Source organism: Cicer arietinum, chromosome 7 (assembly GCF_000331145.2).
Source record: "Cicer arietinum cultivar CDC Frontier isolate Library 1 chromosome 7, Cicar.CDCFrontier_v2.0, whole genome shotgun sequence".
Lineage (NCBI taxonomy): Eukaryota > Viridiplantae > Streptophyta > Magnoliopsida > Fabales > Fabaceae > Cicer > Cicer arietinum.
The window spans coordinates 57,525,091-57,547,859 of record NC_021166.2 but is presented as its reverse complement, the minus strand read 5'-3'; the positions used below and the strand labels follow the sequence as shown (position 1 = coordinate 57,547,859).

The 22,769-nt window shown below is 32.1% G+C and overlaps 1 protein-coding gene across 1 annotated transcript; it reads left to right on the top strand.

Annotated features, from left to right (window-relative positions):
* The first annotated feature begins 2,042 nt into the window (after positions 1-2,042).
* LOC101499439 (probable disease resistance protein At4g19520) lies at positions 2,043-21,960 on the top strand. Its single transcript, XM_004510382.4, has 8 exons — positions 2,043-2,754; positions 9,378-10,461; positions 10,915-11,217; positions 11,583-12,825; positions 13,998-14,682; positions 18,764-19,871; positions 19,990-20,289; positions 20,734-21,960. Exons 1-8 carry the CDS (start codon positions 2,144-2,146, stop codon positions 21,958-21,960), a joined length of 6,561 nt encoding a protein of 2,186 aa, XP_004510439.2. The 5' UTR covers positions 2,043-2,143.
* The last annotated feature ends 809 nt before the right edge of the window (positions 21,961-22,769 follow it).

The window sequence follows — 22,769 nt, the reverse complement described above, 5'->3', positions numbered from 1 at the left end:
AACAATTTAAAAGAATAAAAATGATTGTATGTAATCGTTGATTTTAGTATCGAACATTCAAATACAGTTTTAAATTGAAGTGAAGTGTGGGTATTTCATAAATTTTTTTGATAGTCACTTTCTCTATGATCATAAATTCAAAAAATTAAAATTTCTTTGAATTTTCAGCAAGAAGCTATGTATGTATGACATTTTTAAATAGGAGAGAGCTTAATGAAACTCCCCTGCTTTATAAATATGACACTTTCAAATATGCTTTCATTTGTTGCTTGCAAAAAAAGAAGATTCTAGTATATCATATGTTAGAACAAAAACTCGATCGAAAAGATAAACAAACAATAAAACGCGAATTATAAAACACAATATTTGGTAACGAAGTTCAATCAAGTAGGCCTATGTATTCGACTACAAAAAAGTTATAGTTCCGTCTTATTATTAGGGAAAATAATTATGATTTACAACATTACAATTTATATTTAAATACTACAGTACAAATCACAACAATATCCCTAAACCATACCGCAAAAGGCTTACTCAACTCTTTCATCCTTGCCCACTTGTCAGGGCCTATGAGTCATATCCAACATTTGTCTCTTACCACTTGTCAGCACCTATGAGCCATACCCAACATGATATTTTATATTGACTAATTTACATGGTTGATCATAAGAACAATGATTTTTCCAATTGATAAGAGATATTGAATGAATTTTATTCTTCTTGTTACGAAGCAGATGTCCCTACTCACCAAGTAAAATACAAAACAATCAATTCAAAATTCATATTATTTTTCACCTACCTTATTATTGTGTAGACAACTAAAAAGACAAATTTAAACAAAACAATTATACCCATAATTTTAGAAAATTTCTACTAGTCTTTAGTTAACACTCCTCAAAATTATTTTTAGACTCTGAATTGCTTTTTAGCTCATTAAATAAACTTGGCACATTGAAGTGCATTAGTTAGTGTCTTAGTTGTTCCTCATACCTGCAATACTAATATATGAATCATGAATCATTGAATGTTTTGCTATCTTTTTATAGTTTCTTCATCTTAATGTTTGTTCTTGTTCTTAGATCTATACAAAATCGGCTTGTAAGTCGAGAAATGTCTCTCTTTATAATTTTTATTTTTTGAAATCTTACCTCTTTTCATTCTAAGACTTGAATTTCTATATATAAATTTATCATTTTATCAATCGATACACAATATCTAAATTTTTTAAAGAGCTTTGCATTTTATATATATAATTACACTTGTGTAATTCCATCTCATCTTTAAATCCTATTTATATTGAAACACATATTTCAAGTTTTCATGTTAAATCAAATCAATATTTACTATAGGGGTAAGCTATTTATGTGATCTCCATTCTGCACAAAAAAAAAAAAAAATAAAAGACCAAAATGTTGTGGTGGAATCTTGCAATAAAGAAAACTGAAATATTATATTATATATTATAGAGAGAAGACTTCTAATAAAAAATATATATTTGTTCTTAATCTGTCAAAAGTTTGTTGAACTTTATCTAAAAGATTTACTGCTTGATTAATGTCCTCTAAATTTTTGTTAAACACAAGAAAATAAAACTGCACCAACTAAGAAGATTTCCACCATTCTTAATGTCATAGGTGAGAAAGTGGGAAATAGAAAATGTTAGTGTTATCACAATAATAGAACAACCTTTATTAATATTAAAAAAAATATTTCTATTCAAATTTCGTTTTCTCGTGTGAACTGAGAAGAGATGTTGTCACTTCATAGCATTGGTGATCAAAACTCATGCTTCAATCTGTAAAGACTAAATACCTTTGTGATTCTTGTTTCTATTATATGGTCTTTGGTTATGGTCAGAAATATAAGATAAAAAAAAAAAAAAAAACATTGATTCATATATTCAATTCAATAATGAGACAAAAGCTTAAAAACTATAAGGTGTTGGATGGAAAGTCTAGTTGAATAGTATTATTATAATAAAAATTATGGTCACAAGATAGCAACATTATATTATATATATGTCAATAAAAAATATACACAATTGAGCTTGTTGACTGCAGGTGTAATTTAAAGTCCAGTTCTGTTTGGTCTTTCTCTTTAACTCCATTGCTTTTTTCTAAGTTATCTTGTAGCTCGTTCCAGAATGAACAAGACCAAACGTGAATCCATTAGTAGCATAAGTTTATTTATTTATTATCTAACTCTCTTGCTTATTTCAAAACCAAGGGGTGTAGTTACAGACAAAATTTCAATTTCAAACAAGCATTACTATTCAACAAGTCCTGTGATATTTTCTCCTACCATCTCAGTCCCTCAGATAAAATATGATGTCTTTGTTAGCTTCAGGGGTGTTGATATTCCCAAAAATTTCCTTGGCGATTTCCTTAAGGCTTTGTCACGAAAAAAAATCGCTGTCTTTTCCGACAAGAACCTTAAAACAGGAGATGAAATATCCACACTTGGAGCAATTGAAGATTCATTGATTTCATTGGTCATATTCTCCCCAAACTTTGCATCTTCACAATGGTGTTTGGATGAGCTTGTGAAAATAGTTGAGTGCAGAGCAAGGTATGGTAGTATTGTAATACCAGTTTTCTACCATGTGGATCCAAAAGTTGTACGGCAACAACATGGGGCTTATGGTGATGCTTTTGCTCAACATGAACAAAAGTATCCTTTGAGTAAGGTGCTAAGCTGGAGATCTGCTTTGAAGCAATGTGCCGATATTTCAGGATTAGATTCATCAGTTTTTTCGTAAGTTTTCTTTTACCAATATATTTTAGTTTTAATATTTTCCACTATTTGTTTATCTGTTTATTTTTTATACAAAACCAACTAGCAACCAGATGTTATCCAACATAATTTTCATCATTCGTATAACAATATTTACATATTCAAAACAACAACGGCTGCTCAAACAGTAAATCAACTGATTTATCACATATACAATCCAACAACCAACAAAAACAACTCTTACAGCTGCATCACATTCTCTCTTTGTTATAGCGAACTGTATTCTACCATTAAACCAACTACCAAGAATACAAATCCATCTCAATTTCTTTAAAATTCAAACCACAGTCAACACAATATCTTTCCACCAGTACTTGCTCACAAACTTCCATAGTTGTTAAAACACAACTTTAAAAATGTAGAAGATCATTTAAACAGCAACATCAAAACCATTAGAAATCGCATAAACTTTGTTTGTTTGTTTTTTATAAGTGTTGAAGTTGTGGGATTTTGGAGAAAATGAAGAGAGAAAATAATAAGGGTTTGAATATTATTGATAATAGCTTTATGCTAACTTGATTACAAAAAATTCAATACTAATATCTATTTATAGAGAAACATAGACTCAATCTTAAATCAGGAATAAATCATAATAATAATAAGATATTCTAAGATATCTCTATGATTATAAATTGATCGTATGAAATAACTCAAGATACTCTAATATAATAAAAAAGATATTATAAGATATTTTCTAATATTCTAACAATAAGAAATAGAACAACTCATACTAATATTAATCTGACATTCTTGTCGAGCTCCCAATTGAATTATTCGCAAAATTTATATGAGTTTGTAAAAAGAGTCTACTTTTAAAATGTTTGTGTTTCCTCTGTAAAGAGAATTACTTATAGAAAAATTCGCAAACAATATTCTTAGGGCGTAAGCATCTATCAAATATAGCTAGGGGGTAAGGATCATGAACATAGTGCTGTAGCATTGATACATGAAAAATTGGATGAACACATGTGTTAGTCTCTTTAAATTTCAGAAAACATAAATCACTTTCATTTACCACAAAATATTGTTTCTGATACAATATATAAAAACATAAAAGAGAAAAACAATAGGACATCACGGTGGTATGTCACCTAACCATGATTACAAAATCTGGAATCACTCCAACAAGTATAGGTCCCCATACTTCATGCAGAGATAACTTGAACAACCCAATAACACTCAAGATAAAACAAAATATCACATGGTGAGCATCTCAAATCTCATGCTTTAACACTCTTCCTTGAGATTTTTGATGGACACTCCAAGCAACCTTCTAAACCTTTCAAACTTAACTCTTGGAAGAGATTTGGTCAATATATCAGAAACTTGAGATTCCAAACAACAATGAGCGAGCTTGATCTCTTGACTTTTTATAGCCCCGCGTATAGCATGAAACTTCACTTGAATATGCTTGGTCTTTCCATGTTGAACTGGATTTTCAGCAATAGCAATTGCTGATTTGCTATCACAATAAATCAAGGTTGCTTCCAGCTATTGTATTCCAAAATCAAGTAGGATTTTTCTCAACCAAATAGCTTGGTTTGTTGCGGCAGCTGCTGCTACATACTCTGCTTCAGCGGTAGATTGAGCTACAATTTCTTGCTTCCTTGAGTTCCATGAGAACATGCCAGAGCCTAAGGAAAAAGCGTAACCTGTAGTACTCTTCATGTCATCAATATTTCCAACCCAATCACTATCAACATAGCCTATCAAACTTCCATTTTCACTTGGTTTGTACCATATTCCAAATTGTGTAGTGCCCTTAACATATCTAAGCACCCTTTTTGCTACAGCAAAATGTGTCTTGGTAGGACTCTGCATAAATCTTGAGAGTAGACTTGTTGCATACATAAGGTCAAGTCTGGATGAAGTAAGATAAAGTAGACTTCCAATCAAGCTTCTATAAAGAGAAGCATCAATTTTTTCAGTTTCATCTTCCTTTGAGAGCTTCAAATTTGACACCAAATGAGTGGGGACAGATTTGCAACTTTCCATTCTAAACTTCTTCAAAATTTCACGAGCATACTTCTCTTGATTCAGAAAAATTCCTAGAAAGTAGTTCATTTCTCCTAAACTAGACATCTCAAACTGGTTTTTCATGTCCTCCACAAGTTTTTGTACTTCTTGTTGATTATTGCTTGTTACTAGCAAGTCATCAACGTAAAAAGAAACAATTAAAGAACCACCATCCAGCAACCTTCTTACATAAAGTGGCTATCAGTTTTGCTGTACCAAGCTTTAGGGGACTGTTTTAGCCCATACAAAGCTTTATGAAGCTTATACACCATTTCTTCTCCTCCTTTCACTAAAAAACCACCAGGTTGAGCAACATAAATCTCTTTATCAAGATTTTCATTCAAGAATGCTGATTTGACATCTAAATGCCAAATTTTCCACTTCATTTGTGCAGCCAATGCTACAAGAATTTGAATAGTGTCCATTCTTGCTACCGGTGCAAACGTTTCTGTGTAATCAATTCTGGATTTTTGAACATAGCCTTTGACCACAAGTATGGCCTTGTATTTGTTGATGGATCCATCAGGGTTCATCTTTATCCTATAGACCCATTTAACTCCAATGACAGGCTTGTCTTTAGGCTCATCAACTAGTTGCCTTGTCTTGGTCTTTTCAATGGTGGCCATCTCCTCTTTCATAACTTGGTTCCACTCCTCAACTTTACTAACATCTTCAAAATTAGTAGGCTCAAGGACAACACTGTTACATCTTTGATAAATCTCTGAAAGATGTCGGGTACCTCTTACAGTGAAGTCATCGTCAACTTCTTCATCTTAATCTTCCATTGTGCTCTCAAGAGAAGGCAAAGTTGAATGCCTACTAACTTGAGAGGTCTCCCAATTTCAATATGCATCTTCATCCACTATAACATCTCTATTAATGAAAAAAAAATTCTGAATCAATTCCATAGACTTTATAGCCCTTAGATTTTGAGCTATAGCCTATTAAAATTCCTCTTTCAGCCTTTTCATCCAATTTGGTTCTTTTGACTTCTGGTATATGAGTGTAGCACAATGAACCAAACACCCTTAGATGCTTGATAGAAGCATTGATGCCTCCCCAAGCCTCAATAGGTGTCATCCTCTCTACAACCCTTGTAGGAAGTCGATGTTGGAGATACACAACAGTGTTTATTGCCTCTGGCCAAAAAGACTTTGGCAACTTCTTCTAAAAAATCATGCATCTAGCCATTTCAAGGACAAATCTATTCTTTCTTTCAGAAACTCCATTTTGTTGTGGTGAGTAGCTGACTGTAAGTTGGCGCTCACCAAAATCATCAAAAAAATTATTAAATTCTGTAGAAATAAACTCCTTCCCATTGTCAGTTCTGAGTTTCTTAAAAAAATAGCCACTTTGAGTTTCAACTAAGGCTTTAAATTTCTTAAAAATAGAAAAAACTTCAGATTTTTGTTTAAGAAAATAAACCCAAGTCATTCTTGTAAAATCATCAATAAAAAGAATGAAATACTTGCTACCATGGAGTGAAGTAGTATTCATAGGTCCACAAACATCTGAGTGAACCAATTCAAGTTTTTTACTTGCTCTCCATGTAGCCAAACTTGGAAAAGGAAATCTATGTTGCTTACCAAGTTTACAACATTCACACATTATTGAGCACATTTGAATACTAGGCAAGTTTTTGACCAACTTTTTCTTTTGAGCAAATTGAATGAATTTCAAATTATAGTTGCCAAACTCTTGTGCCAAAGCTTAGAATCAAGTTCAGCCTTATTCAATTTACAATCATGTTCCGAACCTAAATTCCAGTTAATAGGAAAATTTCTTTTTTTTCATATCTATTTCAAATAATTCATGATTATTAACATCAGTAATCACACAACTTCGTTCTTTAAATAACAAGCAGTAGCCGTTTTGCATCATTTGACTCACACTCAACAGGTTTTGATCAAGTTCAGGCACTAAAAGAACATCATAAATGTATTTAATACCTGTTGCAGTATAAATTTTCACCGTTCCTTTACCCGTGATGATAACCTTTTCCTCCATTTCCGATCTTTACCGATCCTATAGCAGGTTTGAGTTCCGAAAAAAAATTTGGTTTGCTAGTCATGTGTTATGTGCATCCACTATCAAGAAACCAAGTGTCTCCATCCTCCAAATTTTTTGTAGTCTTGACCATGAACAAGAGTTATTCGCTATCATCAGCTAGTCACATTTGCCTTTTGAGAAGTGTGACTTTGTTGATTTTGTTGCTGCTGTTTCAGCCTACAAAACTTCTCAATATGCCCCCTTTTGTTGCAATGTTTACATTGTATTGGTGATGGTATTTTTCCTTTGTACCAACAATCAATCTCTTTGTGGCTAGTTCTTTTGCAGATTCCACACTTTGGAAACCTTTCTTTATTCTTTGTATCTTTTCCATAATGCTGCCCAACAAATTTCCTTTCATCTTTGACTTTTATGGCTTTTTCTTTGTGTTTGACTTGTAAGGCTGATTCTGTTGCTTCCTCTTGTCGAAGAAGTCTTCTCTGTTCTTGAGCTTGAAGAGCATTTGTAAGCTCTGTTAAGCTTATCTTAGAAAGATCTTTAGACTCTTCAAGTGAAGAAATTTTGGATTTGAACCTTTCGGGCAAAACCACCAAGACTTTTTCTACAATTCTACTATCAAGAAATTATTCCCTCAACAATCTAATTTGGGTTACAACTTTCATAACTTTGGTCATGAAATCATTTATGGTTTCAGCTTCATTCATCTTCAAGGTTTCAAACTCTCTTTTGAGATTTAAGAACCTGCATTTGCTTGGTTCTTTCATTCCCCAAAAAACTATTCTTCCAACTTCTCCCAAACTTGTTTTGTTGTCTCCAAGTGTGAGATTCTCATGAAAACATCATCATTCACAACAGAGTGAAGGATGGTAAGAGCCTTAGCACTCTTAGAAACTTGCTCATTGTGGTATCTCATTTGAGCAACAATTGGACTTTCTTGCAAAGGTGGTGGTTCAGTAGCTGTTTCCACCACGTCCCAAAGATCATATGCTCTCAACTGAGTCCTTTACAGACCAGATTTCATAATTCTTTCTTATAAATACAGGAGGTGCTGGTAGTGTAATATTGTTAAAAGCCATCAAGAAAAAAAAAGGTTGGGTATCAAGAAAACAGGTTTTTTAATTTTCTTCTCTAGTGATTTTTTTTTCTTTTCAAATGTGTATTCTATTTCTATAAAAAATTGGGATGCTGGATTTTCTGTGGTTTTAAATGATAGGCCCTTCAAGAACAAAGAGGCTCTAGATACCAATTGTTAGTCTCTTTAAAATTCAGAAAACATAGATTACTTTCATTCACCACAAAATATTGTTTCTGATACAATATATAAAAACAGTATGACAGCATGGTGGTCTGTCACCTAACCATGATTACAAAGTCTTAAACCACTCCAACAAGTATGGATTACCATACTTCATGTAGAGGTAACTTAAACAACAGAATAACACTCGAGATACAACAAAATATCATATGGTGAACATTTCAAATCTTATGTTTTAACACCGTGAAAGATCATATGAGAGAGATGTTGAAGTTATGGGATTTAGATCAAATTGAGACATTTTTTTAATTTAATTGATCATATATTTAATTTAATAAAATCTAATGGATACATTTAAAAAGATATATAATATTAAGAAAATATTAGATATTTATTTAAAAGAATATTTTTTATTCTAAAAACTTTTTAAAAAATAGTTTTAAATTATTTTAAAACTAATTAGTTCTAAAAATAGTTTTATTTATTATTTTTTTAAAACTGATTTCAAAATTTATTATTCTAAAAACAGCCTTTAGAAAAAAAAAATTATTATTTTTATTAATTCAAATATGTTTTTAAAATAAAACAGAATTTTTATTATATTTTTAATATATTTAATATATTAAAAACAGGATTACGTGTATTTTTAATATAGTTTTATCATATTTAAAAGAAAACAGAATTTAAATAAAAATTTATTTTTATCATAAAACATAATTTTACTAAAAAAAAGATATTTTCTTAAGAAAAAAAAACATTTTTTTAAATAAAAAACAGAACTTAAATTTTTTTCATTATTTAAAAAAAATCATAATTTATTAATTATTAATCATTATTTTAAAAACATATTTGAATTAATAAAAACAATAATTAAGAACTCCTCTAAAAACAGTTTTAAAAAAAAAATTTGAAATCAGTTTTTAAAAAATAATAAATAAAACTATTTTTAGAATTAATTAGTTTTAAAATAATTAAAAACTATTTTTTCAATAGTTTTTTATAAGAATTTTTTTTAAATGAATATCTAATATTTTCTTAATATTATATGTTTTTTAAATGTAATTTATTAGATTTTATTAAATAAAATATGTGATCCATTAGATTTACAAAATGTCTCTTTTTAAAAAAATAGAGGGACCAAAATGACTAATCAGTTTAAATAGGGAGACTAAATTTGCAAAATAAAAAATAGAGAGACTAAAATAAATATATTTGAAAATAAGGGGATTAAAACTGCATTTAAGTCTAAAATAAATATATTTGGATTGAAGTTTACACATTTTCTCTTTTCTTTGTTGTACAGGGATGATGCTGAGCTTGTTGAAGAAATACTTAAGATTGTGTTGATGAAGTTGAATCAAGTGGACCAAGTTAAGCCAAAAGGACTTGTAGGAATTGAAAGGCAAATTTCACCTATAAAATCATTGTTACATTTAGAGTCAGAAGAAGTTCTTGTTCTTGGAATTTGGGGTATGGCTGGTATAGGTAAAACAACTATTGGTGAAGAAGTATTTCGTAGACTTCATTCTGAATACGAAAGTTGTTATTTTATGGCTAATGTAAGAGAAGAATTAGAAAGATGGGGCACAAACAGTTTGAAGTTAAGAAAAAATCTTTTATCCACTTTATTAGAAGAAGACTTGAAAGATGACATGATAAATGGATTATCTCCTTTGGTTAAGAAAAGGCTTAGCCGCATGAAGGTTCTTATTGTTCTTGATGATGTCAAAGATGCTAAGCAACTAGAAGTTTTTGTTGAAATAGTTTATTCATTAGGACCAGGAAGTAGAATCATCATAACTACTAGAGATAAGCAAGTACTTGCTGGAAAAGTTGATGATATATACGAGGTTGAGCCATTGGACTCTGATGAATCTTTCGAGCTTTTCAATTTGCATGCCTTTAAAAAACTAGAGCATCTTGAAATGGAGTACTATAATCTATCAAAGAAGATGGTAGATTATACTAAAGGCATTCCATTAGTTATTAAAGCTTTAGCTAACCACCTTTGTGGAAAAGATAAGGCTATATGGGAAACAAAGCAGATTAAAATATTCAATGAGATTATTAGATTGATGTACAATGACCTTGACTATTATGAAAAGAATATATTCTTGGATATTGCCTGCTTTTTTGACGGATTGAATTTCAAAGTTGACCTCATAAAACTTCTATTGAAAGATCCTTATTGTTCAGTGGGCTTTATATTAGACAGGCTAAAAGATAAAGCTCTCGTAACTATTGACAAACAAAATGTTGTGTCAATGGATGACATAATACAAGAAACAGCTCGGAAGATTGTTCGACAAGAATCTGTTGAAGAACCTGGGAGCCGTAGCCGACTATTGGATCCGGATGACATTTATCATGTACTGAAAGACGACCAGGTAAAATGTCACAATATTTTTCATAAAAGATTTGAAATTTTTTTTTGTAGGAAATGCTGTGTTAGACCTCTTATTAGTAAAACATTACGAGAGGCAGCCTAGAGGTTCAAAGTCTCGATTTGAACCAATTAGGTAGTTATTATGTTATTAGGCAGCAGTTATGGTATTAGACAATTATTGAATAAATAGAGAAACTGAAGGAAGAGTCAATAAGCAACTATTTGGGATTGGATGGTTATTGAGTTGTTACTAATTTCCTTTATCTCTTTATTTTATTTTGCCAAGATTGAGTGTGTGTTTGTATATTGTACTACAACTTAATTGTTTTGAGAATCATTCTCCAGAGACTAAAATAATAAATTTTGTGTTTATTCATTAATTTTTTGAATCATGGGACCAGTTTCTATCATGTTGCTTATATTGATGTTTGAAAATTTTCTTCTACTGTTTTAGCAGGGAAGTAAGGCCATCAGAAGTATGGCCATCAACCTATCAAAAATGAAGGAGCTGCAGTTAAACCCCCAAGTATTTGCCAAGATGAACAGAATGAAATTTTTGGATATTTATACTACGGGGTCTCATAATCAAAGGAGTTTGTCTCTTCCTCAAGGGCTTGAATTCTTACCTAATGAACTAAGATATCTTCGTTGGGAGTATTACCCTTTGGAATCCTTACCATCCAAGTTTTCTGCAGAAAACCTTGTCACACTGAACTTGCCTTATAGCCAACTGAAAAAACTTTGGCATGGAATGAAGGTCGGTAACATATATATATATATATATATATATATATATAGTCTAAAGTATATTTTTAATCTAATTGCTTTTGGTTCCCAAAAATTTGTCATATTTTGATCCTTTTTATTCAAAAATGTGTCAACTTTAGTCTGCAACTAACTTTGTCAGTCAGGGACTCTAGCTTTTTTCTAAGCTCTCTGACTAGCATAGTTTGCTAGAAATAAAGACCAAAGTAGACACATATTTAGAACTGAGGGACAAATGCAAAACTAAAAATTTTAGGGATTAAAAGCAAATAAGGTATTTTTCTAGCATTAGCATTCAGTTTAATTCAGATTCGATTTGCTCACAAGTATTGTTTTGGTTGGTTCTAAATGGAACAGGATATTGCGAATTTGAATGTCCTTATACTCCATTCATCCACACTCCTAACAGAACTCCCAGACTTTTCAAAGGCCACAAATCTTACAGTAATGGATCTCCATTTCTGTGTAGGGTTGATTAGTGTCCATCCCTCAGTTTTCTCTCTCAAAAAGCTGGAGAAACTGGACCTGAGTGGATGCATTTCCCTTACAAGCCTTCAAAGTACTACTCATTTAGGCTCCCTTAGTTCTCTATCCCTCTACAACTGCACAGCACTGAGGGAATTCTCAGTGACCTCAAAGAATATGAACCAATTGAATTTAGAACACACTGGTATCAAACAACTACCTTCGTCATTTGGACTTCAAACCAAACTTGAAAAGTTACATCTAGGACACACTCACATTGAGACCTTGCCTAAAAGCATAAAAAATCTTACAAGGTTGAGACATCTCGACTTGCATCATTGCGGGGAGCTTCAAACTCTACCAGAGCTTCCCCCGTCGGTAGAAACACTAAATGTTGATGGGTGTATATCACTGGAGAATGTAGCGTTCGGTTCAACTACTAGTGAACAACTTAAGGAAAAGAAGAAAAAGGTCACATTCTGGAATTGCCTTAAATTAAATGAACCTTCTCTCAAGGCTATTGAGTTGAATGCGCAAATTAACATGATGAACCTTTCACACCAACATATATCCACATGTGATGGTGATTGTGATCATGATCATGATCATGGTCAAGGAATGTACGTGTATCCAGGTAGCGAGATTCCAGAGTGGTTGGAATATAGTACAACTACACATGACTACATAACTATTGATCTTTCTTCTGCTCCTTATTTCTCTCAGTTGGGCTTCATTTTTGGCTTCATCATTCCAACCATCTCATCAGAGGGTTTGACTCTAACATTTAAAATCAGTGATGGTGACGGTGAAGACGAAGGTGAAGGTATAAAAGTGTACTTGGACAGACCGCGTCAAGGAATTGAATCGGATCATGTGTATCTAATGTCCGAGCCAAGATGTTCACATTACCTAGCTAGCCGAGCCAATGATCAGTCAAAGATTAAAATTAAGGTTAGAGCAGCATCAAGAACACTGACATCAGGGTACATGCCAGTGCAGTTAAGAGGATTTGGAGTTAGCCTAATAACCCCTTCAAAATATGACAAGTTTAAACAGCAATTGGAGTTGGGTGATGGTAGTGTTATTCCAAATAATATGTGTTCAGTTGAAGAGGGACCAAATTTTCTAGGAATTTAAAATGCTAAATAATGTTTTACTTGTATGTTTTAATTTTATTAAGGTATTTTGAACATGAAATCAGACTTTGAATAGCCCTTGTGGCAGCTTGTATTGCTGTGAATTAAGTTTATAAGTGTTTGATTAACTTGTTTCCAATCCTTAATGTTTTGTTTCAGAGCTTACGAAAATTTCTACAGAGGCACGATCCAGTATACATACATTTTGATATTTAATTATTCTCTGCTAGTGGTTTTGTAATTAAATTTATAAAGCAATTACCATGGAATTGGAAACCACACACCATGCACGAGCTCTTCCATTGTAGGTTCCGTTCTGTAATGGCGTTGCAAGCTCTCCCTTGTAGCACTACTGTTTGTTGTTCCCCTTTGCTGCATGTCTGCAACACCATAGAAAATCATGTGATTGGATCAACCCTTATGGTTGTTCATTAGATTGGTTTGATTCAAGAGTTTTAGGGTGATAATTTTAAATTTTACTTGTTTACTTTGTATATGTTATGTATTTCAATTATTTATAGGTAGAATTCTCACCCTACATATAACACACAATCTAGATGTTTGTGACACAAGCATAGCTAAATATCACTACGTAAAGTCCATATCACATAATATTGTACACTCTGCTATAATGTTAACTGACTTGAGCATCAGAGTTTCTCTTATAGGCACATCTCTATTGTTCTTATCACTATATTCATCCCTAACATCCCCATTTTCTATGTTTGGATATATAGATATAACCTATTATTATTGCAATGTATATGGTAATCTTGACATATTAAGGCGTTGGATCCAAAGTCTAATTGAATATTTTTATTATAAAAAAGAAGTCAATGTATATGGTCAGAAATATAAGATAAAAAAATTAAACAACTTCTTAAACAATTATAACTATAGTCATTTTATATTGTCCCATTATATATAATATTTATGTATACACGCAAATAATGATAAAGTCAATATTGTACAAGTATTGATTAATCATATATTCTATTCAATAATGAGACAAAATTGGCTTTAAAACTATATATAAGGCGTTGGATCAAAAGTCTAGTTGAATATTAGTACTATTATAATAAATAAAAAATAGTAAACATTATGTTCACATTAAATAAAAATAAACATTATATGGTCATAAGATAGCGACATTATACTACATATAATTGAGCTTGTGATTGCATGTATAATATAAAGTCCAGTTCTGTTTGGTCTTTCTTTAACTTCATTGGTTTTTTCTTTCTATTTTTCCTATCTCGCTCCAGAATGAACAATCGTGAGTTCTGTAGTAGCTTAAGTTTATTTGTTTATGTCACTCTCTTGCTTATTTCAAAACCGAAAGGCTTATTTGCAACAAGCATAACTCCAACTTCAACAAGTCCTATGATATTGTCTCTTTCTAACTCTGTTCCTAAGATAAAATATGATGTTTTTATTAGCTTCCATGGTAGTGACACCCGCAAAAATTTCCTCAGCCATGTCCTTAAGGCTTTGTCACGAAAACAAATTGCAGTCTTTTCGGACAAGAAGCTTGAAGAAGGAGATGATCTATCAACTCTTTTTGGAGCAATTGAAAGTTCATTAATTTCATTGGTCATATTCTCCCCATACTTTGCATCTTCACATTGGTGTTTGGATGAGGTTGTGAAAATACTTGAGTGCAAAGCAAAATATGGTAGGATTCTAATGCCAATTTTCTACCAAGTGGACCCCATAGTTGTGAGCAATCAAAATGGGACTTATGGTGATGCTTTGGCTGAACATGAAAAAAATTATGATTTCAACAGGGTGCAAAGCTGGAGATCTGCTTTGAAGCAATCTGCTGAGATTTTAGGATTTGATTCATCAGTTTTCCCGTAAGTTTTCTTTTAAGTTTTACCAATAAATTTTGATTTTTCCTCACTTTTTATTTAGTTCATAATGTTGAAATAGCAAGTCTCAGTAAGAGTCACACCATATATAGATGAAAAGGTTAATAATGAACATCGTATAAACGAGAGGACATATATCTAATGCCTTAAGATTTTGGGTGAAGATGTGGTGTTCAAAATTTGTGTGATTGTTTTCAACCTAATTTGATGATATCCCAAACCCTCTCATGACCTAATGGAAGTATTAGAGTCGAGGTTTGATCGAATATTTATATCAAAAGTCTTCTTGATAATAGTGGTCAAACGGGATATCTCATTGATGTTGAGTGTCAACAACAGTGGTACTATGTAGATTAAAAAACTTTGATTGGAAGAGAAACTCATCCAAATGAATGGATGGATTCACATTTGAGACAAAAATTATTGATATCAAGTGTCGGTAAAAATCATATATTTGACAGAAAAGTGAATATTGAGTATCTATATTTTCGAGAAGTATCGTCGATCTTAGATAAAAAATTTTGTGACTTTTAAGCATTGACCTACGGTGGATCTTCTATCAAGGTGGTCTCTGGTAGAATTTGTCAAACGCTTATTTTTGACTAAAAGTTACACGGAATTGATTAAAGAGAAAATGGACTATGTATTATCATGGTAAACCAAGTTTACATTGACATTTAATAAGCATCATTGATTCTATTATCTATCACATTATCATAACTATCATCATAAAATAACTATTCAATTCATAAACGATTTGTATTGGTTGTCGCTATAAAAAAATTTACACTGCCATTGCATGTCCATTGATTTTTGATTAAAAATTGTATACTATTTTTTATGGACGTTTAATCCATTATATATTGCACCTAATGCAACTCAAGACTAATACTTTTTGAAAAAAATATAATAATTAGCTAAAAGAGATAGGTTGCGGTCAATAAAAAGTCTTTCATAAACATTATTTCATTTTAATATTCTGTTTAAGTTAGTATAAGTTTTATATAATAATTATTAATTATATTGTATTTTCTATTATTGTATTTAAAAATGACTTGTTGACACACTTGAAAACTTAAAACATATGAAGCCATAGGTTAAATGAATTTATGTCTCTATAAAATTTTAATATTTTGTTTTTAGTTTTTGTAAAAATATATAACTTTTTATTTGCTACAAAATTTACCTTTAAACATTTAGTTTTTATTGGAACAAAATCATCTTGGTAAACGGTTTTAATATCTTCAACTTTTAAATGTTTTTATTATTTTTTGCAAACATTTTTAGATTATAATAAATTCATTCACAAAAATATAGATTTTTTAAACGCCCAAAACTCAATAGAAAAGTAACAAAAATATGAACTTAGAAATTGAATTTTGAACTATTTTTTGTAAAAAAGTTTATTATAATAATATAAACATGTGTACAAAAAGATCATTCAAATATATGTGTTGACTTAACAATAAGGACTTAAACTACTTGCAAAATAATTTTATAGATACTAAAAAAATGTATTTTTTCATGTAATAATTAAGAGATACCTCTCAATCTATTTAAAGGGTGGGGTTCATTGATGTACCAAGAAAAAAGGGGCGGTGTTATCAAAAATGTATTTTATACGCTTGAATTAATCAATCTGAACATGTATTTGAGCACGAGTTTATAATATAAAGTTTTTATCCATCTTGATATGGGCCCGAGTTATGAACATCTCTTTAAAGTGTGTTGGCATCGTACATGTTTTGGAGACAAATACTTCTTAAACATAAGTCGGATACTTCTAAAAGGTACCAATTGAAAAGACATTTTTTTGCTAGAACATCTATTAGACACATCTTGGACACACCAAGATACTGAGCTGACACATTACCATCACAAAAAAGAAAGTGTGTTAATGCGAGAAACACATAATTGGTGAAGCTTCATATTCAAGCCAAAGATTGAATAAACTTTCTTGTTAATTAATGAATGAGCTGAGAACAGCTATATATACATTTACACATTCTCAATGAAGGAAAGAAAAGATGTAACTAACTAACTGACTATAGTTACAAGAAAATGTACTAGTAGAGTGGAACTGATTTTCAATATAAGCAATGAAGTGGATAAGGCTTTTTCTGGTTTCATCTTTGGTTTTAAGGAAAATTACGCAAGTGAATCTAGTGAAATCATCAACAAAAGTAAGAACGTATTTATGGCCTAAAAGGGAAATAGTGGAGTAAGGGCCCCATAATCTGCATGTAAAATTTCAAAAGGGATAGAAGAAACACTTACATTGTTTTGAAAAGGTAATTTATTTTGTTTAGCAAAGTGACAAGAGTCACAAGGAGACATTATTTTTACAAGGAATGAAAGGAAAACGTTTAGAAATGGCTTGCAAGCCTGTATCAGAAACATGGCCTAATCTTAAGTGCCACAATTCAAAAGAATTATTATTAACAGTGGAATTACAAGAAGAACTTGGGAGAGTAACCGCAGAATCAAGTGCATGCAGTGCTCTCTGCAGATTAGCTATACCAATCGTTTCCATTGAATGGTTCTGCATAATGTGACACAAATCAGCATTGAAATGAAGGTGACAATTATTGCTACTAGCCAACTTTGTAACAGAAATAAAGTTCACATGAAATGAGGGAATATAAAGCACATTATGCAAGGTTAAAGCAGGGGAAAACACAATGCTCCCTGAATAGAAGCAAGAAATTGAGAACCATTTGGTAAGCTAACAGGAATGGGAACAATAGATTTGTAACTAGTAAAGGATGGAAGATGAAAGGTGGAAAACAAAGCAATGTGCATTGGTCGAGCCCTAGCGTGGTAGTTCTTGCTGTCCAAAGGAGGCGAAACAAGAACCAATGCAGGATTCTCATTTGGATGCAAGTAATAGGGATTCGCAGAATTGGTAGAGAAATCAGATAAGCTCTGGTGTGCCATGATTTCAGAAAATTAAGCAATCGAAAATGAAATTAGAGAAGAAATAATGAAGAATCGCAGAGAAAAACACGAGAAATCGCAAAGCAGAAATGGCAACCAGAGTTCTAGATGAGCTCTGATACCATGTTAATGTGAGAAACACATAATTGGTGAAGCTTCATATTGAAGCCAATGATTGAATAAACTTCCTTGTTAATTAATGAATGAGCTAAGAACAGCTATATATACATTTACACATTCTCAATGAAGGAAAGAAAAGATGTAACTAAACTGACTATAGTTATACGAAAATGTACTCAAGTGTGTAACTAACTCTCTAATTATGTAATTGACAGCTAACTAATTGACTATAGTTAAGCTAATAAAGTGGAGTTTGTATAGCAGTATTCATGTCTACGTCGCAGTCATTGCTTCATAGGGTTTGAGTTTAAAAAATGTTGGAATAGAAACAGGTTTTATGGTACATAGTACCGTACTAAGACCATACTAATTATTTTAGAAACTTGCAATACACATTGGCATCCCTGGTTGTAAGCATAGCAACAAGGCCCGACCTAGTCAAGGTAACCAGTATTTAGCAGAACGCCTCGACGATGTACACAGTCTTTACGTAAAACATTCCTACTAAAGATGACTTTGACAGAGAATAGTCACTTTGACCGGGTGCGGCATGTTTTCTCTTAAATTCAGAGCCAGGGCGGAGCGAGGATGGGGTGTTGATATCCACCCCCAAACACGTCTGCTAGTAGAATTTTTATTTTTTTATATACATATACCCATTAATTTTATTTAATATTTTGTATTTTTTAAATTTTACTCCTTTTTCAAAATAAAATATTATTTTTATATCATTTTATTTTATTATTGTCTAATAATAATTATTTAAAAATTTAAAAAGCAAATTATATTATATATATGAATGTGGGTTGGAAGGGAGGAGGGGCGACAAAACCCGCCTGGTTGCCATACCTACCTAGTTATAAACATAATATTAAAGTTAAAGATATTTGAAATAAATAATTTTGATTTAAAAATTTATTCTTTGTAATTTTAGATTCAAAGTAAGGATTGTAAAAATAATCATAACTTGATTGAAGTTTACACATTTTCTCTTTTCTTTGTTGTACAGGGATGATGCTAAGCTTGTTGAAGAAATACTTAAGAGTGTGTTGATGAAGTTGAATCAAGTGGACCAAGTTAAGCCAAAAGGACTTGTAGGAATTGAAAAGCAAATTTCACCTATAAAATCATTGTTACATTTAGAGTCAGAAGAAGTTCTTGTTCTTGGAATTTGGGGTATGCCTGGTATAGGTAAAACAACTATTGGTGAAGAAGTATTTCGTAGACTTCATTCTGAATACGAAAGTTGTTATTTTATGGCTAATGTAAGAGAAGAATTAGAAAGACATGGCACAAATATTTTCAGGTTAAAGAAAAAGCTTTTATCCACTCTATTAGACGAAGAAAACTTTAAAGATGACATGATAAATGGATTATCTCCTTTGGTTAAGAAAAGGCTTAGCCGCATGAAGGTTCTTATTGTTCTTGATGATGTCAAAGATGCTAAGCAACTAGAAGTTTTGGTTGAAATAGTTAATTCGTTAGGACCAGGAAGTAGAATCATCATAACTACTAGAGATAAGCAAGTACTTGCTGGAAAAGTTGATGACATATACGAGGTTGAGCCATTGGACTCTGATGAATCTTTCGAGCTTTTCAATTCGCATGCCTTTAAAAAACTAGAGCATCTTGAAATGAAGTACTATAATCTATCAAAGAAGATGGTAGATTATGCCAAAGGAATTCCATTAGTTATTAAAGCTTTAGCTAACCACCTTTGTGGAAAAGATAAGGCTATATGGGAAAGCCAGGCAAGGAGTCTGAAAAGAGAGCAGATTAAAACAGTCAATGATGTTATTAGATTGATTTACAATGATCTTGACTATTATGAAAAGAATATATTCTTGGATATTGCCTGCTTTTTTGACGGATTGAATTTTAAAGTTGACCTCATAAAACTTCTATTGAAAGATCCTTATTGTTCAGTGGGATTTAGATTAGACAGGCTAAAAGATAAAGCTCTTGTAACTATTGATCAACAAAATGTTGTGTCAATGCATGACATTATACAAGAAACAGCTCGGGAGATTGTTCACCGGCAATCTGTTGAAGAACCTGGAAGATGGACCAGACTATTGGATCCTCGTGACATTAATCAAGTATTGAAAGATGACAAGGTAAAAAGTCACAAAACAACGGAACCATAGAAGATTTATTTATTTATTTATTTATTTTGTATCGTAGGAAATGTTGCCTATATTGATGTTTGAAAATTTTCTACTACTGTTTTGGCAGGGAAGTGAGACCATAAGAAGTATGGCCATTGAACTGTCTGAAATGAAGGAGCTGCAATTAAGCCCTCAAGTATTTGCCAAGATGAGCAAAATGAAATTTTTGGATATTTATACTAAGGGGTCTCATAATCAAAGGAGTTTGTCTCTTCCTAAAGGACTTGAATTCTTACCTGATGAACTGAGATATCTTCGTTGGGAGTATTACCCTTTGGAATCCTTGCCGTCCAAGTTTTCTGCAGAAAACCTTGTCATATTGAACTTGCATAATAGCCAGCTTAAAAAACTTTGGCATGGAGTGAAGGTAAGTAATATGTATAGTCTAAAATATATTTTTAGTCTAATAGACTTTGGCTCCACACAAATCTGTCACACTTTGATCCTTTATATCTAATTAGGTGTCAACTTTAGTCCATAACTAACTGTGTCAGTCAGAGAGTTATCAGATTTTAGTTGTAAGTTAAATGTTCTTGAATGGTTGAAAGGAAGGAATTATACCCCAAAGATTCAATAACTTTTTGTTGTATGCTCTCTGACCGGCATAGTTTGCTATGAATAAAGACCAAAGTTATATTAAGAAATGCGGGAACAATACGAAACAAAAAAATTAGGGATTAAAAGCAAAAATGATATTTTGAAGGGCTAAAAACATACTATTTAAATAATATATATTCCAGCATTAGCATTCAGATTAATTCAGAATCAATTGGCTCACGGGTATTGTCTTGGTTGGTTCTAAATGGAACAGGATCTTATGAATTTGAATGTCCTTACACTTCATTCATCCACACTCCTAACAGAGCTCCCAGACTTCTCAAAGGCCACAAGTCTTACAGTAATAGACCTCCGTTTCTGTGTAGGGTTGACTAGTGTCCATCCATCTGTTTTCTCTCTCAAAAAGCTTAAGAAACTGGATCTGACGGGATGCATTTCCCTTACAAGCCTTCAAAGCAATAATACCCATTTAAGCTCCCTTAGTTCTCTATCCCTCTACAACTGCACAAAACTGAAGGAATTCTCATTGACCTCAAAGAATATGAAACAATTGAATTTAGAACATACGGGTATCAAACAACTACCTTCATCAATTGGACTTCAACACAAACTTGAAAAGTTACATCTAGGACACACTCACATTGAGACCTTGCCTAAAAGCATCAAGAATCTTACAATGCTGAGACATCTAGACTTGCATCATTGCAGGGAGCTTCAATCTCTACCAGAACTTCCTCCGTCGATAGAAACACTAGATGTTGGTGGGTGTGTATCACTAGAGAATGTAACGTTCCGTTCAACAGCTAGTGAACAACTTAAGGAAAAGAAGAAAAGGGTCACATTCTGGAATTGCCTTAAGTTAAATGAGCCTTCTCTCAAGGCTATTGAGTTGAATGCACAGATTAATATGATGAACTTTTCACACCAACATATATCCACATGTGATGGTGATCATGATCACGAACACGATCGCAATCAAAACATGTACGTCTATCCAGGTAGCGAAATCCCAAAGTGGATGAAATACAGTACAACTACGCATGACAACATTACTATTGATCTTTCTTATCTTTCTTCTGATCCTTATTTCTCTCAATTGGGCTTCATTTTTGGCTTCATCATTCCAACCATCTCAATAGAGGGTTTGACTCTGAAATTCAAAATCAGTGATGGTGAAAGTGAAACTATCAACGTGTACTTGGACAGACCATATCAAGGAATTGAATCAGATCATGTGTATCTAATGTATGACCCGAGATGTTCGCATTACCTAGCTAGCCGAGTCAATGATCAGTCAAAGATTACAATTAAGGTTAGCGCAGCATCAAGAACACTGACATCAGAGTACATGCCAGTGCAATTAAGAGGGTTTGGGGTTAGCCTTGTAACCCCTTCAAAATATGACAAGTTTAAACATCAATTGGAATTGGATGATGGTAGCGTTATTCCAAATAATATGTGTTCAGTTGAAGAAGGATGAAATTTTCCAGGAATTCAAAATGCTAAATAGTTCAGTTATTTCAATTGCTTGTTTTAATTTGTTAAGGTAAATTTGAGCATGAAATCAGAGGGTTTATGAGTGTTTAATTAACTTGTTTTCAATCCTTAGTGTTTTGTTTCAGAGTTTACAAAAAAATTTAGAGAAGCCTGATTAAGTATACATACATTTGGATATATATAATTACTGTGTGCTAGTGGTTCTGAAAAGAAATTTATACCCACCTCAATGCTTCAACTTCAGCAGGAAAATATCTCCATGGAGGTTATGAATACACTACATTTATGAAGTAAAAGGCTATGAAATTTGGAGGAAAATTTATTGACAATGAAGATTGGAAAAAGTTATGCCTAATATCAAACAATATAGAATACGAACCTTCATTTTAATTTTCATGGATTATGATTCCGAACTACTTAAGATTCCGGAATCCGAATAATCAACTAATCAATATCTATAATATGGCTATCTAATATATATCCAATGTAGAAATATACTAGTAAGAGAACAAAAATCAAAAGCAGCATTGATTAATTAATGTAACGAACCTTTAATTTTGAAGTTTGAACACAGCAGAAACTTCCATAGAACTCTGTTCACCATAATCAACATTCATTTTCAACAACCCGTAAATAGCATGGATTGGAAACCAGACGCCGCGCACGAACTCTTCAATAGTAGATTCCATTTTATCGCCATGGAAATGGTGCAAGTTCTCCCTTGTAGCACCTTTTTTGGTTGTTCATTGGATTGATTCAAGAGTTTTACACTGTGTTTGGTTTTGAAGAAAG